The 19245-nt window shown below is 40.4% G+C and overlaps 1 protein-coding gene and 1 long non-coding RNA gene across 4 annotated transcripts; one reads left to right on the top strand and one right to left on the bottom strand.

Annotated features, from left to right (window-relative positions):
* Positions 1-1158: 1158 nt before the first annotated feature.
* Positions 1159-3562, bottom strand: LOC116720569 (uncharacterized). Its single transcript, XR_004339410.1, has 2 exons — positions 3446-3562; positions 1159-3377 (listed from the first exon to the last, which is right to left on the bottom strand). It is a non-coding gene; the product is annotated as an uncharacterized LOC116720569 (long non-coding RNA).
* tmem154 (transmembrane protein 154) lies at positions 3520-16353 on the top strand. Of its 3 annotated transcripts, none has more exons than XM_032563906.1 (8): positions 3520-3860; positions 5415-5507; positions 7174-7212; positions 7311-7340; positions 7535-7666; positions 11756-11810; positions 12039-12115; positions 15347-16353. In XM_032563906.1, the coding sequence occupies exons 1-8, from the start codon at positions 3788-3790 to the stop codon at positions 15349-15351; spliced, it is 504 nt and encodes a 167-aa protein (XP_032419797.1). In that variant the 5' UTR covers positions 3520-3787; the 3' UTR covers positions 15352-16353. The 3 variants fall into 3 exon arrangements, with proteins under 3 accessions (XP_032419797.1, XP_032419796.1, XP_032419798.1); XM_032563905.1 differs by having other exon boundaries at positions 7496-7666; XM_032563907.1 differs by lacking the exon at positions 7311-7340.
* The last annotated feature ends 2892 nt before the right edge of the window (positions 16354-19245 follow it).

Raw genomic sequence — 19245 nt, 5'->3', positions numbered from 1 at the left:
GAAAGTAGAATGCCAGACCCAACAGCTTCTACGGGGAGAAAAATACAGAGTGAAACATTAAATTATACATTGAAATAACCGCAAGTAATTGTAAGTGTAAGTGTTTTCTGTTGGTATAAAAATGTTTTTTAGACCAACAAAATAGAAAAGACAACTCAAAAAGTTAGGAAATTAATTCTACATCTTTCCTTTTTAAGGCAAACGTCTGGAAACCTGTTGCGGACCTACATTGACTGGTTCTTTGCTTTATCTCATTTGTGTAATTGTCAGTGTTCAGTGTGAAACATCCAATTCACTCCCAGGTCAGATTGTGACATGTTCTAAAATTGGCAAATCAAAAAAGAGCTTTTTGAAAAACAAAACACGTCGATTTAAATAGAAATGTACATCAGTCAAGCTCTGACTTGTTCCCAGAGACCAGTGTAGACAAGTCAGACTCCTCCTGCACGCTTGATGGTAAAAAGAGAAAACTGCGTCAGAGTTCTTAAAATAAATCTAGAAAGAAGCAAATTGCTGTAAAATCTTTCGTCCCTGTTTAACAGTCACTGCAAGGCCCTTCAGGCTGAGGACAAAGTTCAACTTTCAACGAGTTAAACCTCATTTCAGTTTGCTTTACTTCACTATCAGCACTTGAAGAAGAGATCAAGAGATCAAGAAGAGAGCTGGATCCATAGCGATGGATTCCAGCCACCCGGGCCACAGACTGTTTGTGCCGCTGCCATCAGGCAAGCGGTACAGGAATATACGGACTACAACAAGTAGACTGAGAAACAGTTTCTTCCCCACAGCCGTCAGAGCCATTACTCCCTGCCGCCCCCCCCCTCCCACACATATCATAACCTCGCAGTCACACATACATATCCCCCACCCCCACACAGCCATATTGTTCTGCACTTTGCACTGTCACATTATCTGTACTTTGCCATAATTGGACCTGCTGCTACTTCTTTGGTGTGGTTGAGTGCCTTTAGTTAATTTAGTTGTATATATTGTTATTATTATTATTGTGTGTTTGCTTATTTTTACTGTATATATTTGACCTTTTGCACGGGAGCTGCAATGGAAATTTCGTTGAATTCTGTTCAATGACAATAAATGCTATCTATCTATCTATCTATCTATCTATTGAAGGTTTGTCTAGAAAAAAGAACCAACAGCAACTTTAGAACATTATTATTTTTTTATGTAAGACGTAGATGTAGTTAAAAGCAGATATTTACATGCAATGTATAAAAAGATGCAAACAAATTCTTTCTTTCTCACTGTTTGAAGTTAGGTTAGACCGAACCTTTGTTGTTTTAGTTTAGCTAGAATTGCTCAATTTATTTCTATTTGCTAAATGCCAGAAAATGTGTCGAGAACATATTTTAGGATTTTTATTTTGTTTATTTATTTTTTTCAACTTTCCTAAAATTCAAAAGTTTACATACGTTTGGTCAGTATAAGGGATTCCTTCCTCAAGCTTCTCTCAATAGCTTAAGAGAAGCTTGAGCTTCTCAAGCTCTATTGTTTGAACATACATTCAATTAAATGTATGTTAACTGAAATGTTTGCAATTAACATACATTTCAATAGATAGCCAAAAGTAGTAAAAGTTGATGAGTTTTTCTTCCATTTGCATTATTTTCCATCCACTGTTGGCTCGTTAATGGAGGAAGGTTTCTTAGATCACTCAACTCTACTAAATCAACCAATTATTCTGGCATAAAAAGGCTTTAACTCAAGCGATGAACCAGTGCTGGGCTGACATCTCACAGAAAACAAGCAAAAAAAAACAAAAAACAAAACTTTGCCTTTGGATCTTTTGGCCATTTGCAACCAGCAGTCTGTGACAAATGCAAAGTTTGATCAAATGTCTTCAGCTTCATCTGCCAGCATCTGATAAGGCTTAATAGGAATCACGTTGTGGGCTTGCATGATGTCAGGCGGTGCTTCGTGCATAATATGGACAGTGCTGTCAAAACGTACCGTGTGGGTGAGCGCCCAGACACACACACGCAGCTTGTTGGGTTAGAATAACTATGAGTAAAAATTTCCAGTGTCACAGAAATAGCACAAACGTTAAAAACAGCAGGGAAAATATCCTCTTCCCCCTCTTCAAAATCAATACAAGGTTGATCTAAAAAAACAACAACACACACAGAAAAGAAGCAATTATTTTTCAGACAACATTTTTCAGCTCTCTTGTGTTGCCTCGCTAGCCTGCGTGTTCACATCTATGAGCTCAAAGTTTCACCTGCACGATTTACTGCGGTCGCTCAGCTGGATGAGGACGAGCTACAAAAGGATTTCCTGTAAACATCCCCGAATCTAAAAACGTGGAAACCTGAGAATCTTCAGACACGTTTGGTTTGAGACAATAAAAATTTTTTTGAAAACCGGGCTGGTTATGGGTAGTTGTCCAGGGCGGCATCAGAAAGGGGCGGGGCATCCAAGAACTAAAAAATTAAACATCTGTCAGTTGTCCCCTGAACAAGTTTGCTACTACATGTATTAATGTGTAGTGAAGTAAATTTCCCTTGGCTGTTGTGGAGTCCTGAAATTATCTGAGAAAAAAACAGATACTTTCTTGCATTTTAATTGGTTGTAGTGAGCAGAAGGCGGGGCTTGCCCAGGCCACCATTCCTATAACTTCATGCATATTTATATTTTGAGCTCACGAAGTTTGGCATAGTGATTAATCATGTTGCTAGTGTGTGATTAATCACAATTACATTTTTCAATAGATTGACAGCACTAGTTAAAACACAGCCATAACGCAACATTTCACTGTCAAAAATCATCTTGATTGCTCTTATGTAATTTTCTGAGAAACAGGATTTTGTGTTTTAGTGCGTTAACAGCCATGTTGATCCCAATTAACAGAATGAAATGCCTGACCCTATTGGTAATGGATCTTTTTAACTTGAGCGTAGCGTTTTAAAATTAAATTACTGTAGTAAATGAACTTCCCCATGATCATCTCATGTATTTAGCCTGATGCAGCTGTCGCTGTGTGAGCTGCCCATCTTCCCATAGAGACATTTCTCTCTGCTCCTCCGACGTGTCTTCATCTCGATTCTGGACCATGACAGAGTCATTTGATGTCGCCCAGCTCTTGTGAAAACCAGCCTTCCGAGGAAATTCTCCAGCTGTTCTGCTCCTCAATGCCACTTTTTGTTGTGCAAAAAAGAAATGAGGCCTGCTTGACTGATAAGACTTGGCTGCAGGAGTCGTGTTCAAACACGCCCCGTCTCCGTCGCCGTCCTGCCTGGAAGAAAACCATGTGGAGCCTTGTCTTTTCATTGAAAGTAGGCCAGCGAACCCAGAGATAATCACAGCGGCATGACCCTCGGATGCGTGGTTGCTAATCCACCGCGCGCCGTTCTTCCTGGACCCTGCAGGAAGGACACAACTGTGAATTGAGAGGCGCCTCGCTTCGGCTCTTTGACAGGAGGCACCTGACCTGCTGCCATTCGCCGAGTGATTTCTGGAAGGAGTTCTTCCTTCCTCAAAGTTAACTCTCTCTGCCCCCCACCACTCCGCCTTGGTGCCGTTGCCGACCTGACTAACAGGAATGTGATCGCTGTGCAGATCAGGAGCCGTCAGACTTGTAGCAACAAGCACACACTCTGCTTGTTGCATCAGATCTGAGAGCAGTCGGCGTGAGTCTGTGGGTGTGTTTCGTGTGGCTTGGTTTAAAAAAAAAAGGGGAAAAAAAACGTTAAGTCAGACCAGGAAGTGTGATGCTGTGACAGGACAGGAGGAAACAGGCTCAGAATGGCAGTGTGTGTCTCTGCTTGATAACATGACGGCCCCCCGGCTGAAGACCCCAGCTCTGTTCCTGCTGCTGCTGCTGCTCAGCGCTCTGACCGGGACAGGTAGGCCGACAAACCGTCGCGTCACAGAAAACAGCTCTGTCATTGTCTGTCTCCATTCCCATGCTGCTTTCCCTTTTTTCTTTTTTTTTTGCTCTGATCCTCCATGACTTTATTGCCACATGATTTTCCAGTTTTAGCTGAAAAGTCCAGGTCTGAGCGGTCTTCCATTGAAAAGCACACGGCTTTTTTTCCTTCCAGGTTCATCTTCTTTTCACCTAATCTTCTTCATGCCAGAAACTCGTTGTGGAATCTGCTTTCTCTGTCCTGAGATAAGCCCCAGCCTGACTCCTCTGTCCCAAATTTCACAACTCACCGACCGCTCAGATAATTAGGTGATCAGATTAAACGAAGAAAGCGGAAATCTTTTGGGAATGGCTCCTGTTTGGAAACGCCACATTCATTCTGTTTAATTAGTGAACTTGGTAACTCTCTTTTTTTAATATATTTTTGTTGCAACTGGTTGTTCAGACGGAAGTCCAGAGTTCCTGTGTGACTCATTGTTGATGGTGTTTTGTTCATCAGTTTTTCTATTCAGTTGCTAACATGCCCAAGTAACATCTGTAACACTTTTCCGTTGTTGGCACATAATAGTACAGTCAGTTCTAAGCCCTACATCCCAAGAAGTCAGGATCCTCTCTGTGGCTTTCATGACATCTCGCAAAACCCTTTAAATCCTTTCATCCACAGTCTAAACTCCTTATTCTTTCAAGGTCACAGGGGAGCGGCCTAATTGTTTTAGTAAGACCAGAAAGCAGAGCAATACAATAACCTGTTAACAAAAAGGCAAACTAAAGTCTCTGCTGTGGACTAGGAGAGAACTGGCCACACTCTGGCAATTTCCTTCAGATGATGTTGATGATGGTTTGTATCTTTACATCAAATATGTTCCCAGTGTTTTTGGAATCGATTGGAATGTCTGCGACAATAACTAAAACTTCAGCTTTTCCTTTGTTGAGCTCAAAGGACAAAACTAAAATACAATTAAAATTCCCTCAGTGGTTCTGAGGTGAAGGCCCTGTCTCCTGATGACGCCACCCAACGAGTGGCGCACCGATCCACTTTTTTCACTTCCTGTACCAATATCAATATCTGAGGTTTAGTATCGGCCGACACCGATCCGATACAGAAAAGCAGAGCTCAGACGTCGCTCAGAGCACAAAGGATAGAATTAGACTGAACAGATTTGTCCTTATGGACCTGGCACTTTGTCACCGATACCCAGCCTAGAAGTTTATATTCATTATTGGGACCCATACAGATATTAATATTGAATCGGTGCATCTCCATAACAAACTGTAACACATAAACATTTCAAAAAGTGAGGGACCTTAAATGTGGAACACCATAGTTTAGATTGTGACTTTCTGAGTTACAGTATTTACAGAGAATTTTCTGTTATGAGAAGAATAAATTAGGACAATTCCATGAACTGGATTTCTTAGATTAGTGTGTCATAAAAATGTGTAGGATGCTTCCTAGTGTTACTAAAAAGAGTCAGTGTGTTTTTGTATTCATGTTAGTGTGCTTGAAGTAATGTGAGATGTTTCATTGCAGCATTTTGTCGAGAAGAGACGTCAAGTCAAACAAAAAACAGTAACAGTACAGCAAGAAGTCAGGTTTTTACTTCAACTCCTCCAACTATTCCAGGTAAGACAAAAGAATAGCATCCAAGCAATAATGCTGATTGAATGTATGCAGACAGATTTTGCTGTTAGTCTCACTGTTTAACTTTGTGCATTGATTCTAATATTGTTTCTAATAAGTGACAATCTTATGTTAAAGAAAAATTTGTTCAGTAAAGCTGGCAGTGCTGGGAATATTGGTCTTCGGAAAGATTTAACATTTTCCCAGATTTACTGTCTCAAATCGCATTATGTAAAATTGACTAAGAGATCCAACATACAGTATATGTACAATACAGATCAGAAAGTATATAACATTTCTCTGGTAAGACTAAAACCGAACCTTATAGTTATAGGAGAATATATTTCATGTTGCTAAATTCAGTCTCTTCCTATTGAATATTTCAGTTTATATTGTGACTTATTGACAGAAACAGACAAACAAAGAGAGAAGTGGAGGATCAGTTTGTTTTGATCAGTCAGATTTAGGATAAATGCATTCTCAAGGTGCTTCAATACAGAAACTCTTGCAAAATTATATATAAAAATATATTTTCAACATATTCCACTTCCTACCAGTCGTACAGACAGCTTCAGATTTAGTGGCTGGGAGCACTACTACATCTCACCAAAGGCATTTCCTTCTTTATTTTGTGGTAGTTTCACTATTTTCGTGTGGGAGTGTGTGTGTGCGCGTTTGTTTCTAATACCTTGTGGGGACCATTTTCCTGACATATACTACGTTGTGGGGACACACTGCTCCTTGTGGGGACCGAAGCCTGGTCCCCAAAAAGGGAAACGCTGTTTTTGGGTCAGGGGTCAGATTTAGGACTAAGGTGTGAATTGAGTTTTGGTTAGGGTTAGGGCTAGGTATGTAATGGATAGGGTTAGGATAAGGTTTAGGCTGTAGAAATGAATGGAAGTCAGTGGAAAGTCCCCGCAAAGATAGCTGCGCAAACATGTGTGCGGGTGGGCGTGAGTGTGTGTGTGTGTGCTTGCATGCATGTGTGTTTATGCACCATTTCAAATGGATATTTCTATATGTAGAAAAACACTGAGCTGAGCTGCCCAGTCTAAAAACATGTTGTATCTTTGATAAATGTTTTGATACATAACAACAGAAAAGATGCAAAACAAATAAAAATGGCCCCAAATTCGGTTAATTTGCGCAGGAATTCTGCTTGTGGTGATAAGAATCCTGAAGAGTCATGTTGGAAAATAGCACAATAATTTAGTTTGTTAATCTAAGTGATGTTCCGACTATGATTAAAATAATGCATCTTTTAAATTGAAAATTAACAATTAACAATATAACAACACAATATCCCCTAATTATAGGAGGTTATTGTTTGCTTTTTAATATTAATATTTTATCCTTTAATGAAAGTAAAATTAAATTAATCAGAACAAACAGGGAACCCAACACAACCTGTCAGCTTTTTAAGTGATCCTAAACTAGAAGGAAGTCACTTCAACTCTTCCTCGGCTTTCCTAGTCTGTGGATGTTTCTGGGCCACATTTTCCACGGTGCACAAACACTGCGAAGGGTTAACTGGGCCTTTAAGCTCATGTTTCTTCACCTTCTCCATCTTGGAAGGTCTCAAGTTGAAACTGAGAGTTTGTCAGTGTTTTCCAGTGTGACACATACTGTACTGATAAAAACACATTTCTGTTGATTCTGCCTGTTTCAGGGAATAATGACAACACCACAAACACAGCACAACCGGAAGGTAAATCCAGAGGTCCTTCTCTGTTTTATTAGATCATTCTTTGTGATTCCAATTTCTTTTTACTTAATTATTTTTGTTTTATTTATTTACTGCTGAAGTTCCTGAAGGATCTGGTTCAGGTGAACCTGGTAAGTCGAGCTATTTGTTTTGCATCGTATGGATTATGTCTGTGGTTCTAGGTGGATGGATGCATAAAACTAACCTCAAAGTCAAAGTGCTAAAATTCCTAAAACATCTTGATCAAATCTGGTCCTACAGTCTTTTCTCTGACACATTTCTGCAGATACTTCACCAGAAATTGTGCTTATGAATGATCAATCAGGGAATAACGGCGATGAAACTCTTGACCAATTCATCCTGATTGGTGCGGTGGTGGGGGGCATAATCGTTGGTGCCATCATTATCGCTGGCGTTGTCGTCTGGTGCAGGCGCAGTAAAAAAGCGGGGAACCAAGGTGAGTCTGCTGCAATGGGGAACCAGAATAAAGAGACTAAACGTTTAGTCTTTTCTGTCCATGGTTCAAATGAAAGTTCACGTTTTTGAATTCTCAAAACATCAGAATCAGAGTTTATTTACCAACACTGTGTGCACAAACGAGGAATTTAACCTCAGTTTCAAGCATTCAGACGTTAACTATAAGCAGGGGGGAGAAGGATAAAAGAAACAGAATGTACATGTGTTTGCAACCAACCTTGCATCAGTGTAGGTTTCCATCTTTTATCTATGCCAGCCTCACAGACATTCATATGGTGACAGATTTAAGCTGCTGCGGCAAAACTGATGAAACTGACATAATATCTTCTCCCTTTCTGACGGTTTTATGCATGAAGGCATATCTAAAATGATCTCAGGTTCAAAGATCATTCAGACCTAACAGATTCCACTCTGACTTTAGTAAGTAAACAACAAAATCAAACAGTAGAAAAATCTGGTGATCGAATAGCTTAGGTCGTCCTAGAGCAACGACTGCAGTCTTTCTATCTCACTTTATTTTTTTATTTATTTATTTTTTTTATCTACAGCTCTTAAGTTTGCACTACCACTTTTCGGTCTGGTTGAGGTCTGGGATTTAATTAGGCCATTGAAGGAAGTTTCAGCTGCCAGTCTAGACTACCTTGGGATTTCAATTGAAGGGCTTTATAAATGAAATGATTTATTATTATTGTTATTATTATTACAAAATAGTTTGTAGCAATAACAATAGAGCAATTTTCCCCAGCAGTCTGGCTGTCAAACAAGCCCAAATCATCACACCTCCACCACCGTGCTTTGGAGCTGGTAATAAGATTGTCGTCGTTAACTAAAACTCACAAAACCATGAAAACTGAAATTGAGGAAACATTTTTGTTAATGTAAAAAAAATAAAAATGGTAATTAATGAAGGAGAAAACATATCATGCAATTATAAAAATAATCAAATACTTTTTATAGATATAATATCCTTAGATTTTGTGTTTATCAATCTATTAATTAGCCTTTCCACTGATGTGAAATTGTACTTTTCTCCAAAACACGTCAGTTATCAGTAAATTATGGTATCCCATAATCCTCCTGGTGTCGCAAACACTAGTCCGCAAAATGGCGACCGGAAAAGTTGAGAGAAAACGCCAGAGTCAGCTTCTTGTTCAACAATGATTAAATAAAAAATTTTTAATGGTTTCTTCTGTTGTATATTCATTGTCCAATCGTTGTTTACACAATCACAATAAATACTTTGACCTTTTTAAATTCTCCACTTGAAAATTAACTATAAAAAAACTAAAACTATTACTATAAACACTAAAAACTAAACTAAAATTAACCAATATTCAACTAATAAATATCAAAAACACAAAAAACTGTTTAAAACAAACTGAATTAAACAAACAAAAAGTCACAACTTAATAAAACTAGACTGTCATAAAAAACCCCAACACTATTATAACTCATGAGACGTGTTTGCACTGAAATCGTCTGTTTGGATTTCACCAAACATAAATAATATTTACTAAAAACTGCTTCATTCAGTGGCCATTTTGCAAACGTTCTGTCATGTTCTATTTTAGAGGAACTCTGTCAAACAAACTGCAACTTGTTCCTTCTTCTATTAGTCATGTTGTAAACTTTAACAGTGAACATCCAAACTGACTCACTGTTAAGGAAACTGGGTGTATTTTAGGCCGTTAGACCAACATTGACATTTTGAGCAGTAACCAGAGTTGACAGGATATCTGTCCATATCCTTTTTATTTATTTATTTTTTTACAAACAAAAATCTGAAAAGTGTGGTGTGCATATGTATTTAACCCTGTGATGTAGGGAGAGCCACCGCTTCCTTCAGCTACAACTGTGCATTTCAAATGTTAAAAATCTTCATTAGACTTTGGTCCAGGAGATTTAAACATGAATGTTTTGATCTGAACCCTTTGCTGAGGCTCTGGTTGGATGTTCAGGACTGATGTTCTACGCCCAACATTCAGCTTCCGTTAGAGGACTGTCCTGGCTTTAGCGTCTCACGTCTCCCTGTTGACTCTAACTAGCTTTTCAATCTCAAATGAAGAAATGCATCTCAGCATAATGCAGCCACTGCCATGTTTCACTGGATGGTGTGTTCAGCCACTTCCATGCATTGTTAGCTTCCTGTCTTACAAAAAGTTACATTTTGGTCTCATATTTGAGGAGAGCAGCTTCTTCTGTCCCTTGCTACCACTCTTCCACAGAGGTCAGATTTATGCAACCTATAGTTATTGTGTTGAGTTTTCACAGTCCTGTTGAAAATAACATGCCATGTTCATTTAGGACCAGGGTTATTATAGTTTTGGGCTCTTCATTGTAGCTTAGTTTTATTTTGTTTTGTGTAATTCTGTTAGCTTTCATTAGTTTTTAGAGTGTGTTTGCTAGTTCGTATTAGTTATTACTAGTTAACCCTCCTGTTATGTTCCGGGTCAAATTGACCCGTTTTAAAATTTACAAATTAAAAAAAAAAAATAGAAGCATTTTTTTTGCATGAAACGTTTTCTATTTGTCTTAATAGGTGCACTCTAGACATAAGTTGAAAATTTATTCATTTTACACATTTGTACCAAACCCTAGGTCTACTTTTTACATCGATACTGTTCGGGTCAATTTGACCCGGCAGTCAGGTTAAAGTGCAAAAAAAGATTTTAAAATGTCCAATTCTATATGTTTCCTTGCAGTTATGAACCATATTTCACCACACACACACTCACCCACACAAACACACCCAACCACACACACACAAGCCCACTTTCTCACTATTCTCTTTACTTCACTAGGAAACTGCGAGAAAGCAGGTGTTCACACAACCTTTGACGGGAATCTTTTCTGTTCCTGTGGACAAACTCCACCCACTCTGAGTGACACTCAGCAGAAGTGGATGAAAACATAAATACTCTCTGCATGACTCATTTATCTTGATTTGATCAATTTGACCCAGAACAGTATGTGTGTCTCAAGTTCAATTATAAAGATCACCCTTTGGTAAAAAAAAAAAAGTATAATATAAAATAATTTACCAAAGGTCAACTTCAAGGAAATTATTGTTTTTTTGTGTCTAGGTTTTTTTCAGTGGACATTAAAAATCTAAATTCCATTTTTTATGTCCAAATGAGTAAATGAGCAGGTTGTCGTCATTGATCCTTAATTTCTGAGAAATAATAAAACATCATTGCACAAATATTGATTGAAATGGTTAGTATTGGAGTTAATAATCAGATACAAAAATGTTTTGGAGGAATTTTTTGGTTTCTGACACTATTGCATGATTAAACACTCCCTGGGTCAAATTGACCCACGAACATTTTTGCTGTACCCTAGAAACGAACATAACAGGAGGGTTAAATAGTTTTTTTTCACACTTTGGTTCATTTGTAATTCAAAAATAATTTCAAAAAGTCAAAATATTGTGTTGTGATTACGTAATTATCAAATGGGTAATGAATACTCAATTCAATTCAAAAATGAATTGAATTCATTTTTTAAAAATGAATTCAATTATTGTTGAACAACCAACTGAGTGGTGATTTCTCCCAACTTTTTCTGTCTCCATATTGTAGACTATAAATGCTGCCATGGAGTACCATAACTTGACAACAGTTGACTGCTAGCGTAAGGGGGGGGATGAATTAATCTATTTCTTAGCATTTCAAATTGATGTGAAATGAACACACAAACGAAGGATATTGCATCTACAATTTCAGTATGTTTTAGCTAGTTTCACAAACGCACCATATAGTCCCTGTTAGCCTTTCCCCAGCAATCGCTGGTTTCTATTTCAGTTAACAAATTATTTTCTCAATTTCAGTCATTATGTTGTTAGTTTTAATTAACTAGACTAAAGTTGTGTAGGACTTCCCTGATATTTGCTCATTTCAGTCCTTCAGTTTAACCCAAAGTCAAACCAGAGGTTATGATCAAACCGTACAAACGGTATCAATCAAAACAAGTGTAACTTTTCTAGATTTGTGACAGTAATTCTGTTTTGTTTTTGTTTTTTGATTTTGTTGTGCTAAAAGTGACCTTATCTTTTTGGCCTCTCTTCCAGAGCTTACAAAAGAAGACCCACACTTAGACGGACCTAGCTCAGAGAAGGTCCCTATGTAAGTTGAACCGTCTGCTGTCGGCTATCAGGCAAAAAGATCGTTTCTGTCCACGGTTTTGCAAAAACGTTACCCTGGTGCTGTAATTTCCTGTTAATGCAACCTAGCTGGTGTGCTACTCTTGTGGTCAGAATAAACGTCTGAAATGTTTCTCGCAATCCTCCGAGGTTTTCTGAAGGCAATCCGCGTGTGTGTGTGTGTGTGTGCGTGCGTGTGTGTGTGTGTCAGGCCAATGTTCGAAGAAGACGTGCCATCTGTGCTGGAACTGGAAATGGACGAACTGGACCAGTGGATGGAGAAAAACAGTAGGTTTCATCTATTTTTGTTACAGTAACAAGAGTCATAAATAAACGAGAGGTTATAGTTGTAAGCGTTTCCTGTCAAAAATAAATCACCACATTTACTCACCTAACTATTTCTCCATGTAAACCTGGACTTTATGAAGGAAATGTTTATGGTGGGGAATATTTTCTGGGCTTCTCTCTGGCAGCTCTGTGTGATGAAATAGTTTGTCCAGCAGAGGTCAGTGTTGCTCTGTAAAAACTGATCACAGCTTTCCGAGGCATCTGCCGCCTGTAAAAACTGCGATCATGTAAAAAAACAACAACAAAAAAACAACTTGGACATGCAGTTAAACATTTAGTTCTTTTTAAATAAATGTTTATATATCTTTGTCAATCTGTGATAAAGTGATTGCGTTGCAGGCAAATGACAAACAATGACTTGGTTTTGATCACTAAATCAAAGATATAAGCAAAAACATTTATGACATAAAAAAAAGATTATATTAAAAATATATTTTAATGGGAATCAGTTGTACTTATTTTATTTGTTTATCTCAGAATTTATATATTGTTATTATTATTATTATTATTTATTCATTAATTTATTTCATAATGATGTTTTATTTTATTTTGAGTTTTATTTCTGTAACTCCGTTTTTATTTCAGTCTTTTTATATTTCATATTCTTATGGGGGGGGCGGGGTTTTCTCCGTGGGGCGGGGCTGCGAGCTTCAGCATCTGCATGTGGGTGTAATGTGAGAGAGGGACCACAAGGAGGAGACACAGGAACTCCATGTGTGTTGTCATAGATTATCTTTCCATATTACAACAGTTGTAAAAAAAAAATTAAAAAAAACAACATTTTCATAAAAGTTCCCTGCTGCAGCTTTAACTGAAAAAACTGGAAAGAATGCCTAATCCAATCAAAAAGAGAATGCCTAAAAGTCTAAATTTACTTTATCTCTGAATGACGGAGGTAGAAAGCTGAACAAATAGTAAAAAAAGAAACTATTTTCTGAAAATTAACTGAAAATGATTTTAAAAAGCAGTGAAACTGAACAGAAAAACACAAAAATACCCTAAAAGCCTGAGAAACTGTTAATCATTGAAAGACAGTCTGACGTCTTGAAGGACAGAGCTGAAGGAATGGGCAAACTTGAGACTTCCAATGTATTTACTAATCCAAATAATAGAGAATATGGATAGAAATTATAAAAATGCATTTATGGACATTGTCAAATTCCTCTAGTCCTTATGGAAAAGCGGTTCATTTAGAACAGCCACAGAGTGAAAAATGATCAATGAAGCGACAAGCTGCAGCCCCAGAAGCCCTAAATATCGACTATTAGCAGCACTCCCCATGTCCCAGCGAATTAATAACATGCAGGTTCTGGCACAATAAACCCACACTGTCACTGTGATGTGTTTGTTGTGATGCACACTGCTGTGACCGGCGAACTGTTGACACTTTCGTCATCTCTTGTGTCTGGGAGCACAAGCCCTCCTGACATCTGCTAGCGATTACGACAGGCATGCACACTTGGAAGTGTGGTGCAACCTAACCCTGGAACGGTGCTGCTTTACTGGAAGCGCTGGGAAGTGAGGTCAAGGTCCAGTCGGGTGACTGTTGACCAATCTCGTTTACAGGCTGTTTTTTTTCCCAGGCTTTTGCTCCCAAAGCCGACTAAAGGTTAGCCGCCTCTTTGTACACACACGGGGTTATGTAACAGATCTCAAAACAGAAGTATACGTGATGTTGTTGCCGCTGTTGCACAATGCGATGCCATCCTCTGCAGCAGCTGTGCTCTGTTGGTCAAACCTGGGAAATACCCAGTGCCCAGGAAATACTCAAGCAAAACTACGACTGCATGTAGATAAGGGGGAAAAAAGGAGTAAGTCAAATTTTTAGATTAATCTCAGAAATATTCTGGAAAAAACACAATTTTCTAAGGCATTTTTTTTTACTTTTGAAATTGAAAGTTTGTTTTTTTTCTAGCAAATTTTCAACTTTTCAAGGTTGGAAATGTCCTTATTTTTTCTCAAAACTTTCTGAGATTAATCTAAACATTTCTGGGATTTTTGGTGGAAATTCACTCCTCTTCTTTTTCTATCTACAATGGCCCTAATATGCAGAGCAAATGCAAAACAGAGCTTCACATTAGGGAGCAAAAGAAGCAAATCAACTGTGGCTGAACCTGCTTTTAAGGTGGTTTTTTTTCCCCTCCTGAAGCAAGTTAAGCAATAGAATTTTTTTCAAAATAAGAAACACTTCAGTCCAACACTAACCTCATAAACAGACAATCCTAAAAACCAGAGGTAAACATCTCCGTTTTGAGTATTTCAGAGTCAAACTGGTCGAGTTTGAACCTGTTCCCTCCACTCGATGGGAACCGCCAACTGAAGCGAAAATGTGTTGAGCAGGAAGAAAACGAAGAATCTGTTCACTGCAAAACCAACGCAATAAATGAAGAGGTCACAAATGTTCTTATCACACCTTGATAGTGTCACATCATCAGTCTCATTTATTTCCTCCAACAGCTGGAAGCTGTCACAGCTTAGCTTCCGGGCAGCTGACACTAGCAGTGCCAGAGCTGCTGTTTTGGAGAACATGCTTGTAATATGGCCTGTTTGTTAATAATTATTTTATTAAATGATGATGTCATTGGTTATTAAGACTTGTACTATTTTCACTGGCTCTTACTTGATGGAGTAAATGGCAGTTTTCACACGCTGACATTACTAAGCTGTGTCAGCTTCCAGCAGCTGCCACCGGAAGCACCATTACTAGCTGCCACTGCCACGGACTGAACTTCCTGTCTCTCCACCTAAGAGAAAGTTGTTTATCTAATAATATCCCATAATTCTATCATAATTATTCCTAAAATTCCATCAAACCGATGGGTAGAAATGATCTGTAGTCAAAGGAAAGCTGTACTTGTCACCAGAATACTTGGATACTTGTACTTTCACCAGATACTCTATTATTCAAATACTCAAAATTAGCCATTACGCTTCCAGTAAAGCAGCACCGTTCCAGGGTTAGGTTGCACCAGACTTCCAAGTGTGCATGCCTGTCGTAATCGCTAATTTTAGGCATTCCCAGATATTCAGTGACCAAATAACCTCCAATGTGAATTACCAGGAATTTTTTTATGGATGCGGGTGTTTTTGTTGCTCATTTAAACTCCACATGTCTGTTTTTAACCTTTCAGTCCAGGTCTGACTCTTGCTCCTTTTGTTTCTCCATTACAGGTTAGAGAATGACACATCCCAGGTCGTGCTTCACTTCCATCTTTCATATTCCAACTCTTTCTTGACCGTTTCTCCCCAATCCGGAGGTGCTCATTTCCAGTCAGGAGTCAACAGTGATGCGCTGGACACGGCGCAGCGAAGCGTCCGTCTCAAAGGAGCTGCACCTCAGAGCTCGGATGGAGCAACGCCTCCTGGTCGTCCCTCAGTGGAGATAAACTGCTACTAACGATGTCATTACTTACGCTTTGTTTAATGTGTTTCATTCAGATCCACGCACAGTGTTTCAATGCACATTTCATCTGATCTTTTACACATAAAACACAGGGGATAAAAAAAAAAAAAGAACCTCAACCAAATGTGTCCTCGGTGTCTCTAGATTCACACAGTTGGTCTGTGTGTGTTCAGCTCGGCGTGTAATGGGAAAATAACCTTCCCCAGCCCTTCCAGACGACTGCTCACTGCTCCCCCGGTGGCTTTTCCTCTTGCTCAAATGTTACATGACTCCCTCCAGCTGCAGGTTGTAATGACTGTGGGCAGGCATGACGGAGAACATCTGTTTGTTATCGTTTGCAGAACAGCTCTGGATTTACACAGAGATCGTTTTTATTCTAAGTCTCTGAGTCGTCGAAGCGATGAGACTCCGGCTTCCGAGGCTTTTGATAAATTATTGGCCACTTCGCCGAAGCGGCCCGCTAAACAGCGACTGTTGATCAGATAAGAGGTGCCAGATGAATATCTGGACTAAATTCCTCCGATCGCCTGATGCTTCTCACAGATTTTCTTCCCCGCCGGTTTTGCCTGTAAAAGTTGTCGGATGTGAACGAGTAAACACTGATGCAGATGTGAGTTCTTTCCGATTCAGGCGGTGTCGGACGTGAACTCGCACTGTAAATATTTCACTGCCAAAATGTGTTATTGTGACATTTCTGTAAATATATAACGTGTGGAGCTTTGTTTGGCTTGTGAAGCTCTTCAGTTCCATGATTAAAGTGTCCCGATGAAGAGACGATGTGCTGTGCTGTCCTTCATTCAGACTATTGGTTGGATGGATCTTTAATTATATAGAGTTTCGTGACATAAATCCCACAAGCCTGAGTCTGGCTTTGGTTCCACATCGTTTGGCTCGTGCTTTTAGCTCTTTGCCCTCTCAAGATGACCTTCAGTTTGCTATAGCTCCACAACAAAACCCTCCTATAATCCCATTGGATAGATTCCTCTGGCTCCATAATGATCCAAACCTATCTATCTATCTATCTATCGATCGATCGATCGATCGATCGATCGATGGATGGATGGATGGATGGATGGATGGATGGATGGATGGATGGATGGATGGATGGATGGATGGATGGATGGATGGCAGCAACACCCAATTTTACTCTTTTCTTCCTCATTAAATGCTAACGCTAATATCCAAATTTGGTCCTTTTTCAACATTTGGAGCTTTCCAAGCGATCCCAGTGTTTCTAAACCTCGGGCTTCAGCGTCTGGTCCAGTCCAGTGTTGAAAATCCGCTGCTGAGCCTGTCTGCTTTCCTCTCTGAGTCTGACCGTCTGATGGCCGTTTGTGCAAAGCTGATTACATTCACACCCGGGGAGGGTCTGAGGGCGCGGGAACAGACAATCCAAAGCAATGAATACAAATGAGAAATGAGGCTCTGGCTGCAAACACAGCGCCGCAGGCCTGACTCACTGCTCACACAAAACTGACCCCCGACTCACTTTCAATCTGATCCAATATTCTCCAATTTTATTTGGTGTTTATTGGAAAATCTATCATATTATGTTCTATCCTCAAGTTTTTAGTAACCCTAAAAATTAAGATTCTCTTGAATGTTTTTGATAAAGGGCCGCTTTGTTTTTCCTCCAAACATTTGCCATTGCACCAAATCTCATTCCTAAAACTCGTCTCATTCTGGTTGCTGCTTGCAGAAAGCAGAACATTTTACGGAAAAATTTGATTGTGGCCAGACTGGTTTGCAAGTAAGCAAAGCTACAGCTTCTCATTAAACACAACTTCTGATTTTCATCAAATTTTCACTGCACCAGGTGAGAGAAGAAACTTACACAAGAGTGAGAGAAATAAGATGTTTTTCTCCAGAGGATGGGTACCAGAAATCCTATTTTCTCTGTGAATTCTATTTTGTTCATGTTTGTTTCTTTTTTTTTTTGACTGAATCAGCGTCTGCCCAGATGTTGCTACCAGTTATGTTATCACTTTATACGTTTGCCAGACACACCAGTGTTCCCTGATAGTTTGATTTAAGGAGCTACGATGTTAGCTTGGTTAACGTTTCAGACGCAAACATGACACGCCAGAGGATCCGTGTGTGTTTTTTGTCACAAGACTTCACTACACCTCGGTTTTGTTTTGAGCCTGTCTCCAGCTTTAGAGAGATGATTTCCCACAGGATTTGGACAACATCAGACAGATTTGTGTGTGCTTTTAACACCTAGGCGTCGTGTCCTGCATTTGTATGATAACCGTGAGCAGAGCAGGAGAATAAGAATGGCATCGCTTTCCAGGAAAGTTGAGACTGTGTAAAATGCAAACACAAGGAACGGGGAATGTTCCCCCTTCAGGTTTTCTTTAGCCAATCTGTTTCTGAATCCATCTGGAACAGTCCCCCAAATATACTCCCTAATTTTAGGAGTTCAACTGACTGGCTTCCTCAGCGAACCAAGAGCTAAATGAACCACCGCGAAATACCTGGTTTAAGAGCATTTGGGAACAAAGTGAGGACATCAACAGCCCTCCTTTGTTTCCAGGGTGTGCTTTTCATCTCACTGACTCCATGCTGGCCTCGGCTGCACACTTCCCAGGATCACATGCTCGCCGTTCGTGATATCTCAGGGTTTCAGACTCTCCCCCGAGGATCCGCAGGCAGGGCATGAAAATTACTGCAAGCCAAAACTAACCAATGCTGGCACTCTATGTTTAACTTAAGCTGTACGCTAATCCACAACTTAAAAAAAAAAGAAAACAAAAGAATATAAGGAGGCTCAAAATGCTGAAAGGAGTTAAGTGTCATGAAGCTGTGTGGTGCGGGTTGGTGAGGCAGACGCTGTGGGCCCAGATGAGGTGAATAATGGAAGTTTAATGATGAAAATAAGTCCGGCAACAAGAAGCAGGCACAAGGAAACACTGACGGAACATAGACGCTAACATTGACGAGGACCCGACGAGGAACAAGGAACACAGGTGGAGTTAAATACACGGGAGGGTAATCACAGAGACGAGACACACCTGGGAACAATCAAGGGGAGGACAGGACAACGAAGAGACTTAAGGACACAAAAAACTCTAAATGAACACAGAAAACACAGATCCTGACAGTACCCCCCCCTCAAGGGCGGCTACCAGACGCCCAAAAAAAAAAAAAACACAACAAGGGTGGGCGGAGGGGCGCCGGATGGGGGGCCAGAGTCCAGAAAAAACAAAAACAACCCACCATTGCGGGCGGAAACACGGGAAGGGCCAAGAGTCCAAAAAGAAACAAAAAACTACCCACAGGGTGGGCGGAGGCAAAGGAGGCGGGAACCACGGAGGTGGTCCGGCGGTCGTCCGCGGCGGCGGGAACCACGGAGGTGGTCCGGCGGCCGTCCGCGGCGCTGGAGGCGGGAACCACAGAGGCGGTCCGGCGGCCGTCCGCGGCGCTGGAGGCGGGAACCACAGAGGCGGTCCGGCGGCCGTCCGCGGCGCTGGAGGCGGGAACCACAGAGGCGGTCCGGCGGCCGTCCGCGGCGCTGGAGGCGGGAACCACGGAGGCGGTCCGGCGGCCGTCCGCGGCGCTGGATGCGGGAACCACGGAGGCCGTCCGGCGGCCGTCCGCGGCGCTGGGGGCGGGAACCCCGGAGGCGGTCCGGCGGCCGTCCCCGGCGCTGGAGGTGGCGATGAGT

This window comes from Xiphophorus hellerii, chromosome 5 (assembly GCF_003331165.1).
Source record: "Xiphophorus hellerii strain 12219 chromosome 5, Xiphophorus_hellerii-4.1, whole genome shotgun sequence".
In the NCBI taxonomy this organism is placed as follows: Eukaryota; Metazoa; Chordata; class Actinopteri; order Cyprinodontiformes; family Poeciliidae; genus Xiphophorus; species Xiphophorus hellerii.
This window is presented reverse-complemented; position numbering and strand designations above follow the sequence as displayed.

Coding starts and splice junctions, on each gene's coding strand:
- tmem154 (XM_032563905.1), top strand. CDS start 3,788: ATGACGGCCCCCCGGCTGAAGACCCCAGCTCTGTTCCTGCTGCTGCTG. Junction 7,341..7,495: donor ATCTGGTTCAGGTGAACCTG/GTAAGTCGAGCT, acceptor ACATTTCTGCAG/ATACTTCACCAGAAATTGTG. Junction 11,811..12,038: donor AGCTCAGAGAAGGTCCCTAT/GTAAGTTGAACC, acceptor TGTGTGTGTCAG/GCCAATGTTCGAAGAAGACG.